The sequence below is a fragment of the Nelumbo nucifera genome, chromosome 3, assembly GCF_055504915.1.
Source record: "Nelumbo nucifera cultivar China Antique chromosome 3, China Antique-T2T, whole genome shotgun sequence".
Lineage (NCBI taxonomy): Eukaryota > Viridiplantae > Streptophyta > Magnoliopsida > Proteales > Nelumbonaceae > Nelumbo > Nelumbo nucifera.
The window spans coordinates 15,677,728-15,698,539 of NC_142651.1; the positions used below are offsets into that span (position 1 = coordinate 15,677,728).

At 37.4% G+C, this 20,812-nt stretch overlaps 2 protein-coding genes across 2 annotated transcripts; one reads left to right on the forward strand and one right to left on the reverse strand.

Annotated features, from left to right (window-relative positions):
- The first annotated feature begins 251 nt into the window (after nt 1-251).
- Nucleotides 252-2,137, forward strand: LOC104597930 (NAC domain-containing protein 100-like). Its single transcript, XM_010259730.3, has 3 exons — nt 252-838; nt 934-1,211; nt 1,332-2,137. Exons 1-3 carry the CDS (start codon nt 652-654, stop codon nt 1,932-1,934), a joined length of 1,068 nt encoding a protein of 355 aa, XP_010258032.1. The 5' UTR covers nt 252-651; the 3' UTR covers nt 1,935-2,137.
- An 11,927-nt stretch (nt 2,138-14,064) lies between these two features.
- Nucleotides 14,065-15,486, reverse strand: LOC104597939 (NAC domain-containing protein 2-like). The gene is made up of 3 exons (XM_010259741.3): nt 15,200-15,486; nt 14,803-15,083; nt 14,065-14,641 (listed from the first exon to the last, which is right to left on the reverse strand). The coding sequence occupies exons 1-3, from the start codon at nt 15,363-15,365 to the stop codon at nt 14,243-14,245; spliced, it is 846 nt and encodes a 281-aa protein (XP_010258043.1). The 5' UTR covers nt 15,366-15,486; the 3' UTR covers nt 14,065-14,242.
- Between the last annotated feature and the right edge of the window lie 5,326 nt (nt 15,487-20,812).

Sequence of the window (20,812 nt, forward strand, 5' to 3'; positions counted from 1 at the left end):
TTGATTCAAACAAAGAAAGCGACCTTCAGAGATTAAAAGAAAAAAAAAACTCAATTAATATTCTCTCTACCTGATAATTATTATTTTAAGCTTGATTACAGTAATATTTGGGATGGTTATTTTCATGTTTGGAAGCAGGATATTTACACATGGTTGTCTTTTGTCAAATTTTAGAATAAAAAAGAGAAATTATTTGGGATAAGTTAAGGGGAGCTATAACTACCCTCCTGGTTGCCTTACAAACCACGTTTCTTTCTCTCCAAAAACCGGTATTTAGGGGGTTGGGTTCCTCACAACACTTTTTTCTTAACACCGCCTCTCAATCTCTTGGGTTAAGGAATTTTTCAGTTCTGACCCCCTTCTCTTCATCTCTACTACCCTTTTCTTCCAACTCTCCTTGGTTCTACTCCAGCCTTCTTCCCTTCAACACAAATAGAATTTGGATTAGCCTTAGGCCTCAGCTCAGAAAAAAAAAAAAAAAGTAGGGCTGCTTGATTAGAATTCATTTGAAATTTAGAGTTTCTTTACAAATCCTGGTCTCAGGAAATTGGGTTTCTCTAAGAAATAGAATTAGTGCTTGTGGTTCAAAACCAATATCAGTTCTAGGGAAAAATCTCTGTGGCTTCTGAGAAAAAAAGATTGTAAGCAGGAATGGAAAATGTCTCTGGGCTTAATATGGAAGAAGAGCAGATTGATTTGCCTCCTGGTTTCCGATTCCACCCCACCGATGAAGAGCTTATAACTCACTACCTGTCCAAGAAGGTGGTTGACAGCAGCTTCTATCCTATAGCAATTGGGGAGGTGGACTTGAATAAGTGTGAACCTTGGGATATGCCATGTAAGTCTTTTGAAATAGATTTTGTCTCTCTCCTGTATTTGTTCTTGGCTATGAATTACGTTTTAACTTTAAGATTTGTGTTTTGTTGAATAAAGGGAGGGCAAAAATGGGAGAGAAGGAGTGGTACTTCTTCTGTGTTAAAGACAGAAAATACCCAACTGGTTTGAGGACCAACAGAGCTACTGAAGCTGGTTACTGGAAAGCTACAGGAAAGGATAAGGAGATTTATAGAGGGAAAACTCTTGTCGGAATGAAGAAAACTCTGGTTTTCTACAGAGGAAGAGCTCCAAAAGGAGAAAAAACCAACTGGGTCATGCACGAATATAGGCTAGAGGGAAAATTCTCTCTGTCTAACCTACCAAAATCAGCCAAGGTAGGGTGGAGAGCTCTTCCTCTGCTTTTCTTTCAATTTTCTGCTTTTCGTTGTTGATCGACAATGTTATTGTGTGGTCTTTGATGAATTCTTTTTCTGCTGTCGTTCGTTCTTTTACAGAACGAGTGGGTGATATGCAGGGTGTTCAACAAGAGCTCAGGTGAGAAGAAAATTCAAGTTCCAGGGGTAGTGAGACTGAGTTCCTTGGACGAAGAATTGGCTCCATCTGCTTTACCCCCATTGATGGATTCTTCTCCGTATAACAGCATGACCAGATCGTCAGTGGCTGAGACAGCTCACGTGACCTGCTTCTCCAACCAAATGGAGGTTCAGAGAAACCCGGAAGAGATGGTCAACAACTGCTACACTTCTCTTTTCGCTTCTCCTGCAAACCCTTCTGATATATCCCCCACTTCGTCGCTTTTCTCAAAATTCTCTCTTCCGAACTCATTCTACTCCACGCAAGCTTCTCCAAATCTCGGCAATTTCCAATGCCCAGGTTCGGTTTTGATGCAAGACCAGGCCATCTTGAGGGCTTTACTTGAAAACCATGAACCCAATATCAAACAGAGTTGCAAAACAGAGAGGGAGATGGTTAGTATCTCTCAGGAGACCGGCCTGACCACTGAACTGAACACGGAGATCTCTTCGGTTGTTTCCAACCATGAGGATCCTTCCACTTCAGCTGGACCTGTGGACCTTGACTGTCTATGGAACTATTGAAGAAGAAGAAGAAGAAGAAGAAGAAGATAAATTTTCTGAATAAAAAATAACATGAAAAAATTAATGAGTTGCTAATGTGTCATACTCTTAATCTGTTTTTTTATTTTTCTTTATTTTTCATTTTTTTGGGGATTTTCATTAATTGTAAAACAGCTTGTATTCAAATTATGACAAAAATTAATTTGATGGTTAGTTGGTCATAATGCGAGCTTATGCTTACAATTACATTTATTAGTCAGTCCCACAGATTCATATGTTTCCATGCATAATCAACGACATGCACGAGTTCTATAATTATTTTACTGCTGCTTCCTCTTCATGGAAATTTGGGCCTTTGTTTTTCTTCTGTATTCTTTCTGGTTGGTAACGGATCGAGTGTGAAAGAACCCATAGCCCCCCAAGCTATCACCAGTTCAACACAGCTACAGCCTACAGGTAAAGATGGCTATGCTTGACCTACCAAATCTGGTCCAAGCTTTTCCATGTTTTGGGTTGCCACATATGAGGATGGGTTTAACCTTTTCGACCATTTAACTGATGGGTCGGGCTGGATAAACCAGTGATCAGTCGGCCTCTTTCGACCCATTTAACAACAGGAATATGCCTGTTTTATTTAATAAATAAAATAAGAACGGGGTGTCCACTGGATTAGTTATTAAAAGGATTTATGTTATGTAACGAGATGTGTTGCTGATGGTTCCACGTCTCTGTCCAAACGTGTACGAGGGACGGGGAGAGAGAGAGAGAATATTATATGTTTGGCTACCTAATGAAAGCTCTCATTGATGACCGAAAGCAAACTACATAACATAATACAAAATCCAAGTACTCCACTTTCTACATACAAAAAGTACATTAAAATAAACAAGCAATTACCCCTCTCTCCCCTCTAAATGGATAGAGAAAGAATATTGTTGCTTTCAGTACATTTCAGACGAAGGTGTCAGAAGAAGTAAGAAGATATGGATTGAATACACAGAATATTCAATTACTAGAGAGAGAATATTGTTCATCAATTGCTCTTTTTTTCCTTCACTGCTTGTATTTCCACTCCACGTCCTTCCAAATAACCAGAGGAAGCGGAATATTCCATTTTTTACCAAAGAAAAGACGTACGTTATACGATCCACAGTTTGAAACTTTTACGAAAGTATTCTCTGTATACAAAAAAAAAAAATCATATTTTCATTGAAAAAAAAAAAGAAAATCCCAACTTCTATTAGGATTCTGCTCTCATTTTAAAGCCTGCAAAATGGCAAAATAGTATTGAATTCTGAGATTATTAAGTAGATATATGCAATTCTTCTGCAATTGCCATGTATTATGTCTTTTGTATGACGCATGGAGTGGGTCTGGATCTGGACCCACTACTGCATGGGCCGGGCCCTGCATGATGAGAACCATAGGATGGGACAGGCTTAAAAACCGATACCCATTTTGGACAGTAGAGTAGAGCTGGAGGATGTTAGCCCTGAGCGTGTACGCCTGCTCTACCATTCACGAGTGAGTCGGCTTGATGATGAGATGAGAACGTCCGAGTTCGACGCTACACCTACACAGTATACACCCTCCAATCCAGATCTTATAATGATTCCACGTGTAATAAGTTAAGAAGGTAGAGAAGAGAGATGTGATGAGGGCATTTAGGTGATTGAAAGGGCAAAGACAAAACATAGGAAATCGAAAGTCTGGAAGCCTATCTCAGACTCTCAGACAGACTCTCTTACTTAGAAGGGTGGGGGGCCTGCTTCGGGAATGTGAAAACTGAAAAGGAATGGAGTTAGGCATTCACCAACAGTCAGACGCGTAGGGCAAAGGGTAGGCCCCACCCAGTTTCCCGCGCTAGTGGACACGCAGTTCAGGTTTTGTTGACGTCAACCGGCTGGGGGCATCGAGCGTGACGTCCAAGCGTCATCCACTGTCGTCCCCCGTCGCCACTTGTGTGGGGTTGTCCCACACGCATACAATCATGCCTCGTGTTTTACTACTTTGGGCCCACCCTCAGCTGGAGCCTGGAGTGTGCTTACGTGGAAGAAATGGAATGGATTTTCGAATCTTCGAGGGGATCCATTGACGATGATGGACCTTCATTTACATCACAGCACTTCCTTATAAAATATATTTCCTTAATTATTTAGCACTGACACAAATAATTGAAGAGTGCACTCCAGTGCTCCAATCACCACGTCCCGCGTACCCTACCCCTTCCGTAGCAAAATGGGTCCCACGTATACATGTATACCAATCAAAACCCTTCCCTCTCAATGTTCTCCTGTGAGGTTACAAATGTAATTTCCTTGAATTTAAGAAAATTCTATTTTAGGGGGCACGCCCGCCAACCCTGCTTTTCTTTTTTTTTTTTTAAAGCCTGACAAGTTTTATATATAACTAAATAAAATTAATATCTATTTATAATTACTATTATTAAGATTGGTGTGAATGTGTTTGTTTATTAAAGAGTAATAGGTTCAAGTCTCATCAAAGTTATGGTTTTAAAGTCATTTCAAGTTTTTAACGAAGATATATCAGCTGAATGTAGTAATATATAATAATGACTTGACTTATTAATAATGATATAAAAAAAAAAGGAATCATCACCCAATGTTTGGTCACAGCTACCTGGGTCTTGGGAGGGATGAATTGGATCCAGACCTAACTTTTGGCACACTGATGACATTCTTGAATTTGAATATGAGTTCTCACACTAATCATTTTTTGTTTGATCCTATACCATTTATTTTGGAAGGGGGCCGATTAGAATCCGATCCATTTACAGCACTACTGGTGTATATGACCCTATGACCCACTAAGGCATACTATTTCCTTCCTTTGAATTAGTGTTATATGATTATATTTGTGCTGAGTGTGCCTTATAGTGTCATGGGTATATACAAATTAAATGGGTGTTTTAGGTAGCAATTTTTATATTTGGACATAATCCCTACAAGCAAAAAGCATGACCGAACCCTAATGCCCTAAATTTATAAATTTATGCAGGGCCTAAGTTGATGTTAGTGTATGAGAGGTAACATACATCAATAGGCAATAGCTATTGCAGATGTTCATTAGGTTTGGATATCCTAAGCGAATAGTACTGGATGTCTGATAATTTCTTACTGCACCGAAATACAGAACACTGACTGATGAACACTAGGGATATTTAAGCCTGCAGATCATAAATGAATGACTAAGGTTACATTTGGACAAGTCTGTGATGAAAAACAAAAATTGAGTTTCAAAAGGTATTTTGTGCGTTTGGTAAGAGTTGTTGGATAACATGACACTCTGAAGCCAAAATATATCCAAACACAACCTAATTTTAGGCTATTAGGGGGCTTGATCTCACAGTCATAAATCATAAATATTAATGCTCCTTCATACAAAACAGTACTACGTAAACAGCACATGGCACTGTATAACCAAAGACCCTAATTTATTTTTTTAATCAACTAATCATCTGCTTTAATTTGGAAACATATATAAAAAGTGGATTAGCTGTGATTTGGTGAAGATTATCATCATTATTTATTTATTTTTTTATGGGTTCCAGTCATCGTCATTTATTTGTTGTATATACAAACAAGAGTACTCCAATATCATATATGAGACATGAGGCAATGAAACTCATTACAACCTTCCCTCTTAAGGAAAGAATGAAAGTTTTGGATTCATCCAAGTGAAAATTAATCAACTTGGGTGGTGGAAGAAATGTATATTATTATCCTTGCTCTCAGATGTTGTTGTTTCTGTTGCAATTTGAAGAGATCATGATGAGGAAGAGGAGATCAGAGAGAGAGAGAGAGAGGTGTCAGTACGTGTGTCACAATCACTCGAATTGAAATGATATTTTGGTACAAATGAAAAATCATGATCATACTCCTTCATCAAGAAGGTAGTGTGATATGCATGGGCACATACCTTGAGACTAGGGCATCAATGTACAGGTGTCAGCCCATCTGTCGTGGCCTGGTTTACAAGGATAAGTTTAGGTCAAGAACACAACAAATATCTCTCTATCTTCTATGATGCAAGCTTCCCAAGTGGGAATAGCCTGACGATTTCTGTTTTGGGTTAGCAAATCAATTCTGATTTGGGGGCTTGCATCAACATAATGCGTGTAGTTACTGATCAGTCCAGTATTTGCTTTCTTCTTGTGGGAGAGGAATTGGAGCTGCAAAGAGATTGGGTCGATCCACATTAATTCCACACCTCTTGCATCATCCTCATCATGGTATTATCTAAGTATTCATCATTAATTAGTAGTACCAAGATTAGTTTAGAGCTGATTGAAAAAGGATGAATAACGTTTCGTGTAGCACATCTTAATCTTATATACGTCAAATTTGTCACGTGTAGCAGCTGGCCGTATCATACGGTAGATGATGTGGATGCCTAAATGGGTAGCTTAAACGAGTCGTCACTGTGCTTTGACTCTGTAGCCCAAACGGATCGAATTACTCATTCTCTTGCTTTTGCTTGCATCGCCTGTAGTAGTGGTTGGTGAAAATGGATAACAGCTGAAGTTGGCTGAATTAAACGACTTATTAATTGCTTTGTCTTTTAGTGGATATATATATATATATAAAACAATCATATGGCAAAAGTAGTTAGGGACATAATACTCAACCTAACAAGTCATTCAGCCATTAAGGAGCTCAAACCTGTTTAGGTTGTGTCTTGAAGCGATGTAAAAATTTACGTCGGTTTGGTTTTGTGGATGGAGTGGAGTTTTATGTCATAAATTAAAGCTTTATCAGAAATAAAGTTTTATATCGATTTGCTTCTTTCATGTTTTTCAAAGTTCAATGATAACTTTTTTAAGGTTTGATAAAAAACCTCATCAATGTACTTTTACATTGATGACATTATATCGCTTCCAAACTTAGTCTTAATGACATTTTTTTTTCCACTTATATATAGTCATGGTTAACTAAGACAAGCAAATAAATCATTCGGTTCATTCACGTGAGCCATTATCATCAGATAGGCCCTTAAATACATGGAGGTTGTGGGGGAAGATAACAAGTTAGATGGAACCTGATGAATCAATTTTTGTTGATGTATCGATTTTTTGGCTAAGTACCTTGTTATTTGGTTAGCTTCCAAGTGGCCGATGACTCAGAGGCCGAAGTGGAGCTGCCTAGGTGTCGAGTTGCCTGTGAGGTGCTGAGCTGACTAGTTGACGAGCTGGATTGATGAACTTCATTGCTCTTTAGAGATCTACAAGGAACCAAATGTTAGAGGACCCGGGGTGGCTAACCCGGCGAGGTCGCTCTGATGCTTAAGTCAGTACTCTCATAGTAGACTGCGAGCTAAAGATCACACAGTATGAGAGCTAGAATATTCTTACTTGCTTGCTTGCTTACTTGCCTTTGTCATTGGGGTTGGTGCCTTTATATAGGCCTTGCTCATGTACCGCCCCCGAGATCTCTGGGAGGTCGTGTCTAACTGGTCCGAGATTCCTGGAGGTAACCGCCATGTATGTTGACCATCCTCTAGATCGTTCGGCATGTGGGCCAACTTCCCAGGATCGTGGGTGTGTTAGGATATGCATGCCGAATTTGTCGGTGAGCACGTCTCGCATGTTGCCAAGTCGCACTTGGGCCAGGCCGTTAGGTCGCGCCAGGGCCAGACCGCCAGGCCGTGCCTGGGCTGCCAGGTGGGACACCATCAACTTGGCTAGGGCAAGTTGTTGTCAAAGTGATTTCGGGTGTTACCTATTTGTTCTAAGGTGCCATGTGTCACAATATCATTGGAGGGCCAAATCCGCTCTCATCAGGAGATCCCCCAAGATCAAGAGGATTAAATTAAAATAAAGAAGAAGAAGAAGAAAAAGAGGAAACCCATTTAAATAATTGTTTCATCATATTCTTAGAATTTTCAAGTGGTGGAACAACCGTGGTCCATGGGGGCTAAATATATGGAATAGGTCAGTAGTAATCTTGATGAAATTTATGATGACCTTAATTAGACTTTCAACTCAAAAGGTCCATGAACATATCTGCAGGTTGTATGAGTGTGACTAGGCCAATTCCAAACTACATTAATTAACAATCTATTATCTATATGGGTTTGGTCAGACCTTAAAATTCCCTTTGAGGAATGAGGATTTCATCAATTCTAAGTGGTCACAATGGGCCCAAACGAACAAGGCATTTATTACTATTAGACCCAACAACAATATTAAATGAGAACAAAGGAAGAACTATAGCAAACAGGGTTTAATTAATTAAAGAGACTATGATGCAATAAATTAAACATGAGAAAACACACCAAGGTTATTTCAGTGGAGGGCCCACGTTGAGAGGATCACCATCAAGTCTACTCTCATTTATGCACCACATCAAAAACATGTCTATTATTTCTCTGATCCCACAATGCATCTCTTCAGCACAAATTAATGGCATTCTTTAATTACTGGTATATTTTATATCTTGCTTCCTCTAATTTTCATTACAACAATGCTAGAGAGATATATAGGTGTGAAATGGTGCCAAACTGTGGCAGTTCATACAGGGCTAGCAGTAGGCAGTAGCTGCTGTAATGCTGTACCACCATTCACACAAGGCCCAGCTTCATTTGGATCAATGGTCCAATATCTGTAATGCTATTATTGCTCTCCTAAAGTTCTCTCTATATCCAGTAGCATACTACCATTAGGGTGAGAGATACTGGCTAAATCCATGGGCTCCGTAATAGAAGGAGCTATGGCCTACGGCTAAGAGCCCCAGCCCAGCCCAGGTCGATCTCACAGATTAACATTAAGACTCAGGGTAGCGCTTGGCTTAGTTTGGCTCGGTCAATTTAGATTGCTTTCAAAGGATGCTACAGATGACTAAACTTGGACCGTGTCAAGCCCACCAAAGCTTGGCTCAGTTTGATTTAGCTAAACAACCTTAGATTGAGGTCTCTGGGTTGACTTGCAAGCCTGAAAATTGAACTCGGCCGGGTTCAGCTAAACTGGACGTGAATCATGATTCAATGTGTTTGACAACCTCAAGATAGAATCCACATAAGAAATTTTTTTTCTTTTTTTTTTTTTTTTTTTTTTTTTTGCGTTTCTAGCTAGCATCTCAATTATCTGTGACGATTCTGTCATAAGAAATTCTTGTTAAATGAATTGTTATAAATAAACGTCACATAGAACATGCCAAAGAAAGAAAGAAAGAAAGAAAAAAAAAAGAATTTGTCACTGGAAAAGCTAGCCCATGCTTGAATTCATAAATTTGGATTTCTATATAGAACTCAAATTGTCCTGTCCTCGGACTCAACATCCATTGGTTTTGGTTGTTGAAATTTCTTCTGGTGAGACTTTTTTTATTCCTTTTGTTTTAGGTTCGAGATGATGTTATTTACATTTCTACATTTGTATTTTTAATTTACAAGATTGAAAGAATGTAGCTATCTTTTGAGATTTATAGAAGAAAAGAAAATTAGTAAAACAATAGTGTTTCAACATGGAAATTTATACTTTATAGAACATTAAAACACCAACTGTTTAAGCACCATACTCGTTCCACAGCAAAAGTTGGAAAATATCAAAACCCAAAATACTATTGACCCCGTCAAAGGCTCAGTTTCATCATGCTTGGTTAATCAAATTAAACATCCAAACACGTCCTTTACCCATTATTAGAGTTACAGAGAGTCTGGAATTGGATTGACCTGTCTCTACAGTCAACTTACTACAATGACTCCTCATGGATGATAGATAAGATGACATGCATGAAATTAAATGCATTGCACCAAAACCCTTAAGATATTTTACAAGGAATTGCATAAGCTTGCTGATTGCACCAAGAACCCTTAATTGATACACTAGCTGCACTATCAATTCGTGATATTTATCTGTTAAATTCACCAATCAAAGTAATAAAAGATCTGTTAAATTCAGTTCTCTTCCAATGTCAGAATCCACATCATTACAGTTCTTTGTTTCAAATATCATTTCTGGGAAAACAAAAAAGTTGGGTTCTGCAGGTTATGTGATTTATACATTTATAGCACATTAACAAAATAATTTAGCTATCTCCAATTGACCAGTTGTAATACTTTGAAGAACTCAGGATAATGCCATGCATATTTCAGGCAGAAAAGAGAAAAGAAAAGTAATTAAGCATAAAAAATGTGGACCTAACTTGGCCACTAGAAAGCATTTATCACTAAAGAATCATCAACAAGCACATAATAAAAAAAGTAACTTTTGCCAGTTGTTTGAATTTTGAAGGTCTAATTTTCATGCCCAAATTTCATTTGTTGCTAAAAGAAAATTTGAGATTGATTTCTCTTCCCTGTCATCAGGTCAATAGATAATGAATGTTGAAGTGGATAAGGTTTATTCTAAAATTTGGCCTTTATTTGGTGTGACTTCACATAATTCATCATACATGCATTTCTCTTATTCTCCTTCTTTTTAATTCACTTAATCAATATATACATTCATTGCAACCTTGGCTGCCATGACTTCAGCCCGTCACTTTCTTCTCACTTTATGCCCACTACTTGTTTGTTGTGAAATACTAGCAGGCAGCCGCTGATCAGCTGCAACATTACCCCGCTACTGACAATTTTTGGAGCCACATCAACGTTAGACGAATCGGCGCTGAAATTTCTTTTTGGTTGGTCGATTTTGATGATTTTCAGAAAATCGGCCAAATATCAATTTTTGAAATCAACCTTTTTTTTTTTTGTGATTTCTTGAGTTCTAGTTGATTCAGTTTTTCTGAAGATGACATGGCATTGAATAATAACTATAATACAAACATAATCGGCCCTTGAGAATCATCATCGATGCCAAACATCACCAATAACTTTTAAGGGGTTATTCTATCTTCTTCACCTTGAACTTGAACTACTTTTAGTCTATTCTATTGATTTTATATATATTCATTTAGCAGCTTCTTTAGTGACTCCATCAACTTAAGCAAACCTTTTCTGTACCTCTTCTGCCCAACTTTTAAAATTTACAGTTGAGGAAGGAACATACAGGATCTAAAAACGATTGGCAAATGGAAAAGACAAGAACAAAACAAAGAAGAAAGCTATCCCAATGTGTGGATGGGTCAACATGGTCAGCAGTGTGTTGTAGTTAGTATATTCAAATTTGAAGAAAATAGAGCACTCAAAGCACAAATACAGATTTATGTGATTTGGCTTATAACCTGCACCCATGGACATCTCTCTCTACCTCTATCTTGAGATACAAGATGGCTTGTTGCGGAAGATACACAAAAAGATACTCATGACAACTAAACCCTAATAAGGTTCACTTGTGAGTTGAATTCAAATATTGACAAGGGGAGCGGATTAGCTGGAGACAAAAACATACACACCCAGCTAAACTACCTATCACAGTTGAATACACCGGTATTCAGTGTAACTGGGTCTCAGATGGAGCCCACAGTGAGCACTGGCCGGTTCAACTGTGATAAATATATAGTTCAGCCGGTTCAACAGTGAGCACTGGTGGTTAATAGTGGATTCTCTGCTTCCACTACAGACCACTAAAAAATTTTGCCTTCAAATTTCAAGGCATCAAACCCAGTTTGTTATATATCCAGTTTATGTATGGAAGGACCAAACGCGCTCAGTACCCCCCCAAGGCTTCAGTGGATTTGGCCTTTCTATGTCATCTTTATGAATCCGTCAATTATGCTATTTGCAAACAAGACAAGCTAAGTTCTCAAACAAATAATAGAGATCCCATGCTGCATGATTCCGCATACGTATGATCTCTCCTTTTCATATACAAAACTTTTATGTGTTTCGCCATTACTTTACAGTTAACATGTTGGCGTTTGGTTTAGATATTTAAAAAAAAAGGGAAGAACACGACAAACAAGTTATATTCTTATTCAATTTCTGGAAGTGTGAACCTTTTCCTTTCTTCTGGACTTTTGTTATACTTGTATTAGCGTTCAGACTCATGATCAATGATAATTTCTCAAGTTTTAATCATGAGTTTCGTGTAGAACATGAAAAATAATAAGTGGGTATTCGTTAAATTTGCAATCAACTTGAGAAATTTTCTTTATTCATCTCTAACTTTTCTTCTGAGATCTAAGCTAATTAATAAATGCATGGAATTTAACTATACTACTAAGTTCTTGGTACAAGAGCGGAGATTCTCATACACCACATACAACGGCTGTGTGCTGAAACCCCCGACTCCCAAGTAAACCTTTTTTCTAGGCTATAAGCAACTCAACTACATTTTCTGTTGAAGGCCTGACGTGAATTTTATATAGTTTATATGTGGCTTAGAATAATCTGGATATGGATATAGAAGGATGACGACTAGGGGTTTCTATTTTATTCCTTCATATATTTTATGTTTGATTGTATCTGATCGAGAACATACTACCCCTTTTCATGCTTTCTTTAATCTGCTAACAATAACAATAATGGCCGGGCATCTATAAGATATGGATGAATGAGTGATGACGACTTCACATAATAATATATTGATGGATTTTTCTTTTATAAACTTAATTAGTTGATAGACCGTGTTCTTCTTTCCCATGTATTCTCATTATTAAAAGTGAAGATATTTGGCTCTGAAAACAACATCGTCATCATTCATCAATTACCCAATGAAAACTGAAACTGATGCCAACTGAAACCCTCATCAACTGCCAACAAAATCCACTTGGACCCGTCCACCACCTGCTTGTGTATAAGCATGTATGACTTCAAAGTTCAATCCTCTGAGATTCCAACTTCCAATCATCCAGCAAGTCAAACAATATACATGAAGAGGAAGAGGAAGAAGATGAGTTTTGCACGAATCTTCTCCACTTCACTTGCTCTGACCAACCACCGGTTTCCCTCCTTTTTGAACCACACCCACAGAGGAGAGGAGGAACACTTCAAATATGAATTATATATATAAATTAATTAATTAAAATTCTGTTTGGATAGATTTTTATTAAGTACTTCTATACTTTTGAAAGTATAAAAACAGATATAGTGTTTGTATTATGAACTTTGTACTTTTTGTTTTTACACTTAAAAGTATGAAAAACTTCAAAAACACAAAATCAGCTTTTTATACTTCATGCTTTTGGCAAAATTATGCTTCCGTTTTCGTGTGAACGGGTGGTTATATGCAACCACCCTTTGATAAAACTATCAACTCTACCTCCAATCATGGCTGCTAGAATTGGACTGCCGTCACCGGTCTCAAACCTCAAAACCACCAAAAACCATCACCAAAAGTGCAAACAGATGTACTTTTGCCAAACAAGAAAGGGTACTTTCATTTTGGAAAACATATTTTTCAAATATTTTTACTCAAGTGATTTTAAAATAAAAATACCAAAAAGAAAAAAAAGCATTTTATGTACTTTATACTTTAATATTTTTAAATGTATAAAATTATAAGTCTATCCAAACATCACGCGTAAATTATAGCAAGGGATAAGATGGATGGAGTTCCCACGTAATCTAGCTAAAGGTGGACATAAAGAGTGGGTGCCCTACTACCCTTCTTTTAGTTATAGACCAGTGATGGTCTTAATTAATTCTAATTTATTGCATCATTCCTTAAACTAGAATTGTTTTGAGAAATTTATGATTTATTTTCCTCACAAGATTTTATTGGTTTTATGTACCGAATCCCTTGTGCTACTGTTGAGGTGGAGGATATTCTTTTATTAGCATCTGCGAGAAGAAGCCAAAGAAAGAATGTATCCAACGGAGGCTGCCAAAGGGAGAGGGACCCCACACACATGTAGCAAGGTCATCAGATAAGTGGGCCACCACCTAAGCCCATGTGTGGTGGCCGGTTTCAGTTCATCTAGCATTTTTAATTAGTAAATTCTATGGACGTCAGTCAGGGACTTGAGCTTTGTGCTTGGGGTTATAATTAGCATAATCATCTAATTAATATTTTCTTACCTCTTTAGACGTCATTGGAAATGGATAACTAATTGGTCAAGGGCCTCAAGGCCCATAGATAATAGGATGTAATCTATCCTATGGATGATAATTAGTTATATATATATATATGTTGGGTCCTCACTGTTGTATAACCAGATTGGTGGAATTACTTCCGAAGCTGAACCATCATCCATTTCATAAAAGTAAATACTGAACAAACAACGTCTGATATCTTTCTTGCTCATGTAACTTGGGTTCGAGAGTCAGCACGAATTATACTAAATGTATGGCAATTAAACAACATTTCATCACATGTCTGTAACATAGTTCTGCTTTTGCACCTCCGAGTAGGAAACAAAGAAGTAATTTATAGGAAAATTTTTGTACAATTGTTCAACAAAAGAGGCTGGTTTTAACCAAGCCAGATATCACTGAAAATCGAATAGTGGGTTGATGAATATTGGCTGGTTTAAGACAGTATTCTGGTTCACTTGAAACTTGCTGGTTGGATCTGGGAACTGGAAATCCATATCGCCGGAATGAAGTATGCCAACGTCGTGACTGTTGCTTTCATCGGTTGTCCGGAACTCGATTGGTGGTGAATTCAGTGCTGAATTGTCATTTAAAAGGTGAGAAATGGATAGGTACTCCACCTCCAGCAGATGGGCTAGAGAACACGTCCTTGGAAATATCAAAGGTTGTTGTTGTTCACTAGCATCTAAGCTGGTTTCTGCCGTCTCTTGAAAAGATGGTTCCTCTTTCTGCTGCTCCACGGCTCTTCCCAAATGCTTCTTCTTATAAATCCTGCAGAGCACCCAGTCGTCCAACTGGGAGTTGCATGAAAACAGAGTTACTCATCAAGCAATTAAAATTGTGATCAAACCAAACACCTAAAGGGAAGTAAAACCCTGCATGAATATTGAAAGCTCTGGCCGGGGTATTATTCTATTAATTATAAGCCTTGTCATAGAGATGGAACAGAACTTACTTTCATGGATCCATTCAGTTTGTTGGGGCGTCTGCTTGAACCATCCAACCGATACTCATGCATGATCCAATCTGTCTTGACACCCTTGGGCGGCCGTCCCTTATAAAACACAAGAGCTTTCTTCACCCCGACGTACGTAGACCCACTGTGGATTGCCTTGTCCGTGCCGGTGGCCTTCCAATAACCCGAACTGGTTGCTCGATTCGGCCGCACCCCATTTGGGTATTTCCGCTCCCGTGGGCTGAAGAAATACCATTCTGTCTCACCAAATTCTGCTTTTTCTACAAACCACAACCAATTGGACGATTAACTTAGAAACAAACAAACAAACTATCAATCTATGACTTATTAGTAATCAAAACACTGAGCTTTGCTTTGTAATAAACCCAAAACTAACCAGGTAGTTCCCACGGATCGAATTTATAGATATCGACTTCCGGGATTATGGACACCGGACACGGCATCGATCTCGCTTGATTCCGAAGGTAATACATGATCAATTCCTCGTCAGTTGGATGAAACCTAAACCCAGGAGGGAGAGCACACTTCTTTGTCCCCTCCATTGATGAAGGATGATGATGCCTACTGCGTTTATCACCTGAAACAAAGAAACAAAACAACCAAAACTGCAGCTTTGAAGGGAATGAAAAAGGAAGTTGGCTTCTGAAATGTTCCAAGGAGTAGAACCAGTAACCTTCTTATATCGGCTTTCTGTTTTTTTTGTCGTTTGGCGCAGGTGGGTTGTATTGTTGAACTTTGACTCGTACTCATACAACCTCGGATAGGCCCCATCGCGAGCACAACTGATGGGGGCACGCTTCGAGCAGAGATAGCTCCTACGGTTGCCGTCGACGGTGACACGTGTCTTTTCATTAAAAGGAGAGAGACTACTACTAGATAAGCATAGACTACTTGGACCCTTATTGGTGCACATCAGCCCATTGATTATAACCTTTTTTATCATGTTCCGTGGACACGTAGTAAAATTTCAGCCGAATTAGGACCAAGGTGTCACGTGCCATGAGTGGATTGGATTAGACCTAATCAATGATGTTTGGGTGTGAGTTAGGTTGATAACAAAGCAATTAACGGGATAATTAATTTGATAATACCCATAAAAAGAAAAAGTAAAGAGGTTTTAACTGTTCAATCTATCATTAGAAATCTTAATTTCACCCTAAAGATAGAATGAATCCTCACCGTGAATTAATGTCAATCCACGGACAGGATGCTTATTATAAAGGGATTAGGACGTGGTTGTAATTTCAAATTTCTGAGGGGAGTAAAAAGATTAAAAGAATATCCGACGTAACTTAGGCATCTCGCATCTGTGCACGGGCTCCACGCACCTACTTATTTTAATTGATAGATGCGAAGTAAGAACACAAGTACAGCAGACCGGATAATTCCGTATACAATCGCAATGCTAGTCGGAGGTGATCATTATCATTCATGATTCATTCCATCCATCCATCCATCAACCATCAGTTCCGAGAAGAAGAAACTTCGAAGTTCAACCAAACCAACCATGTTGGTGGGGCCCATTTTAAAAATGGGTTGGCCCAAACCCAATCATCTTTTGTATTACAGTGACTTCAACTTCAACGGCTTTAGAGTTTAGAATGTGGTGTCCACCTGATCCTATCAAAGTTTTTGGGGGTATAACATCAGATGGCCCATTTCCAAACTGTAGATGATAAAACGGTGGCCCAATTCCATAAATTAGATGTAGAATGAACCCAGCTTCGGACCAAACTGAGTTCTATAAGGCCGCCGCTGATATATGCTTTAAGTGTCACGTCCAGTTGCTTGACTCGAGCCCTAGGCCATGTAAATCAAATCAGATATCCCATAATATATTTGAATTTCAATTCAAATCATAAACTTGGAATCCGAAAGACTCTTATCAATTGGATTCCTTATCGAATCAGATCAGATATACCCTTTACTGAATCTGATTCAATCCATTTGCAGTCCTATTGCCACATACCAACTATCACCTAGGGGTGACCAAATTGTGGGCCTATTTTTTAAACCGAACTGGTATTACCTGTAATCAAAGCTGATCGGTTAATCGATTGATTGGTTCGTTGATTTTTTTTGTTTTCTTTATATTAATAGTATATATTATAAAAAATATATAAATATATAATAAAAACTATAAATATATACTATTATATTTTAAATAATAAATAATATATTATATTTATATATAATGCATATTTATTAATTTATAAGATATAAAAAAATATAATATATGTATATATATATATATAATATAAATAAATATACATAAAATATATATACCAGTCGGTTCAATTAACCGTCAATTTTCTATATTAGTTAATTGACACTGAATCGATACCTTTGTTTTTTTTAAATACCAAATCAAAATCGAATTGACCAATTCCATTAACTAGAACTTTCAATTCGATTTCATCAATTCAATTCAATTTTCCGTTTTTCGGGATTTTTTTCTCACCTCTAATCACCCAACTATCGTGTGACAATGGGTTTTGATCTCAAGTCCCCACCAAGGCACTACAACCAGGCAGAGAGACCTTATCAACTGAGCGAATTGGCACCGTCAATGAATTTAGGAAAGTGATGACGTAACTTTAAAACCCCACAAACAATAATGGCTAATTGGATTATTCCTTCTAAATAGTTGTGGAGGGGATGAGAAGATATTATTTTTTCTTGACAGTTGGTTCCTTTCAAAGAACATGACTTAATATTCTGTCTTAATCAGAAAAAGAAAAAAAAAGAAAAGAAAAGAAGACTCAGAGAGGGGAATGTTTATCTACCAAATATTGTTATAATGGTGGCAGTGAGACGAAAGGCCTGAACTTTGACAAGTCAGAACACCATAACAAGCTAAGATTTACAGCCCCCAGGCAAGACTCGGCCCAGGTTTTGAGCATTACCAAAACCAATGTGTTTGACCATAAATTTGCTATTTTGCTTGCATATATTTGACCATTCCAATAGGAAGTTGGAAATTAAATCAAAGGAATTTCCTTTCTTAACTTTTTAGATTAGGTTTGGTATGCGGCAGAAATGGAGAAGTGGGGTGAGAAAGAATACTAGAATCCACTATTTTATCCTGCTTTTTTTTTTAATCGGTTTAATGGATGAGATACTTCTGCAAGCCTAACCTGAACCTTACGCAGTCCAAATTGAACCTTTACATCATGGGCTTGCATTTTCTGAGCTTGGACTAGGCCTGGCCTTAGCTTGGGTATGAATTGGGGTTGGTTTGAAGCTTCAATTAGACTCTTTATATGGTCCACACTCCACACTAACCCATATTGAACGCAAATCTGTATGACTGTATCAAAGTGTCTTTTTCCCCTTTTCTTAAAAGTTGGGGTTAGCGGCGTTTTTTATTACTACTACTATTATAAATAAAAGGATAAAATATTGAAAACTACCCGATACTTTATCAGGTTAATGATATTTAGGTGCCTGAAGACAAAAGGGTTATCTTGTGTTTTTCAGATTTCTACACTTCCGCTACCACTGTTAATATTTCATCAATTTTGAACTTTTATAAAACCATTTTGTCCTTTCCTTTATTTTTTGTTAGAATCAACAATGATAAATGACTAAATGCAATCTCTCTTTTAATTCTCTTTCTTTTTCTAATAAATAAAAAAAAGACACAAATGCCAATCCAGATTAGTATCCTGTATTTTGAGATTAAATTGACATGTTTTGAAAGTTTAAGTACTGAATTGACAAATTTTAAAATTCGGCAACCAAAGTGACACTAGGCTTAAAGTACACAGTACTAATATGTAATTTTCCTTATTTTCTGCTAGAATCAACATTGGTAAATGCATTATCTCTTTTAACTCTCTTTCATCTTCTAATAAACAAAAAAAAGGAAAAAGAAAGGAAAGAAAAAAAATTGATAAGAAAAATTCAAGACTTAGGTTCAGTTGCAATGCAATTTTATTGGCACTAGTACAAATACAAATGCATAGGAGTGCAAAAGAAAAGAATGCGAATTCTCATTTAATTTTGTTTTGGGCTTTACTTTATTCTGCTTCGAATCTTAATTTGCTTCATTTTTATTACAATCAAGCAAAATAATCTAAAATGAAAAAAAAATATCAGAATTTACACTCAAATCATTTGTACTATCATAGTTTTGCACCAGTGCAAATTTATTTGCATTGCAACCAAACACAACCTTAGGTTTTAGAGATATAATAAAAGGGATAAAATGGTCCAATTAAGTCTAAAACTAGTAGGATGCTTATATTACGATATATATGCTATATAAAATGGATACTTGTTTTGGTTTTGGTGCATGTTATAAAAGTTAAATATGATATATATTGTTAAACTTGTAAATTTTCCATTTACTTGCATACATGCATACCACGTATCCTACATTTTTTTTACCTTATCTTATTGCCTAATATATATATATATATATATATATATATATATATTTTGAAACAGCCCTTAGGCTAAATTCATTACACTAAATCTTCTTCTAGTATAAGAGTAAGAAAGTCAAGAGGTAAGGACCATGTAGTGATCCTACTCACCTGACAAGCAAATTTTGCAATTACATGGGCAGCCCTATTACTTGTAGGAGGGATAAAGGAGATTAAAACATATTGAAAGTCTTGCAAAAGATTCCTACAATCAGCGATAACTATGTGAAGTTGCCAAGGGGAGAGGTGTCCAATAGGATATCCACCATCTTTTTCGCATCTCATTCAATGTGAATATGAGAGGGAGGTGGAGTTCCTTTGTCACTTGGAGTCCAGCCCTGAAAGCTTGCGCCTTAGTAATGTCAAGATATGTCATTTCCATGCAAATGGCTCTACTAAACACAAAGCTTCTAGTGTGATCTCTCAAGATAATGCCAAGCCCAGAAAAAGAATCTGTATTTGCATTATCTACGATGGTTGCTGATCATTTGGTTGTTTTGAGAGGCGAGAATGCTCCCCATCCTTTTTAGTGAAGCCAGCAGCTCCTCAATCTGTGCATGGGCCAATTAAATAGTTTCAACTGGGTTGAAAACTTTATTTTCTATTGTCTTCTTGCATCTATTCTTCCAACAGTGCCAGAGGATTATAGCAAGCTTATTGAAAAGACCAAGATCATCCATTGGTTTATCTCTAATCTATTCCCACCAAAAGGATATCCAATCGAGAAGAGACCAATACGGTTTTTCCTCCGTGCGCATGGCTAAGCAAGACCCAAACCAAGAGATTTTGGCTAAGGAGGCTTTTAAAGGTAGAATGCCTTTAAGATAACGCCACATGAAAACTTGGACTTGTGGAGTGATTTCTCTAAGGTTCCAAAAGTCTTTCCAAGAGATGCTGTTATAAGGTATATGACTTGAGGAAGTTTAAGCTACTTCATCGTTAAGAGGCTTATAAGCAGATGCACAAGTGAAACGGCCTTGTGGCGTAAATTTCCATGTCACCGGTCTTGTAAAAATTGCGCATTAGCAGGAAACTCAATACTAAGAATCTGAGAAGCGGTAGAATAGACGAACTGAGAATTCCAGTTACCATTAACAGAGATAAGTAAGGACACCACCTTATCTGTAAAGCCAGACCTTGGGTTTGGGAATAGAGCATTTGAAATCCAAGGATCTCCATAGATGCTTGTATTCCATAACCTTATCATTGATTCTACAGCATGCTGAACAGGCATTGCGTTCAGTCAAACCTTGCTCAATGATGAAATCTTTTGGATGTATCCCTACATTAATCAAATAAAAAAAAAACTTACAAATTAAATGATAGTCATCAAATAAAAATTTGGGATGAGTAGACTGCAATCCACCTCAGAAATCTGAATTGCAGCCCCCTCCTATTTTATTAGTAGCCCCCCCCTCCCTCTATAAATCACATCTTGCCCATGAATTTGGCATCAATCAACGGGCAGGAATAAGTCCACCCCTAGTAATTTTAGCTCCATCCTAGGGGTGGACCGAATATAAAAACCCCTAAAATTTATCAAAATACAGGCTCTGTAC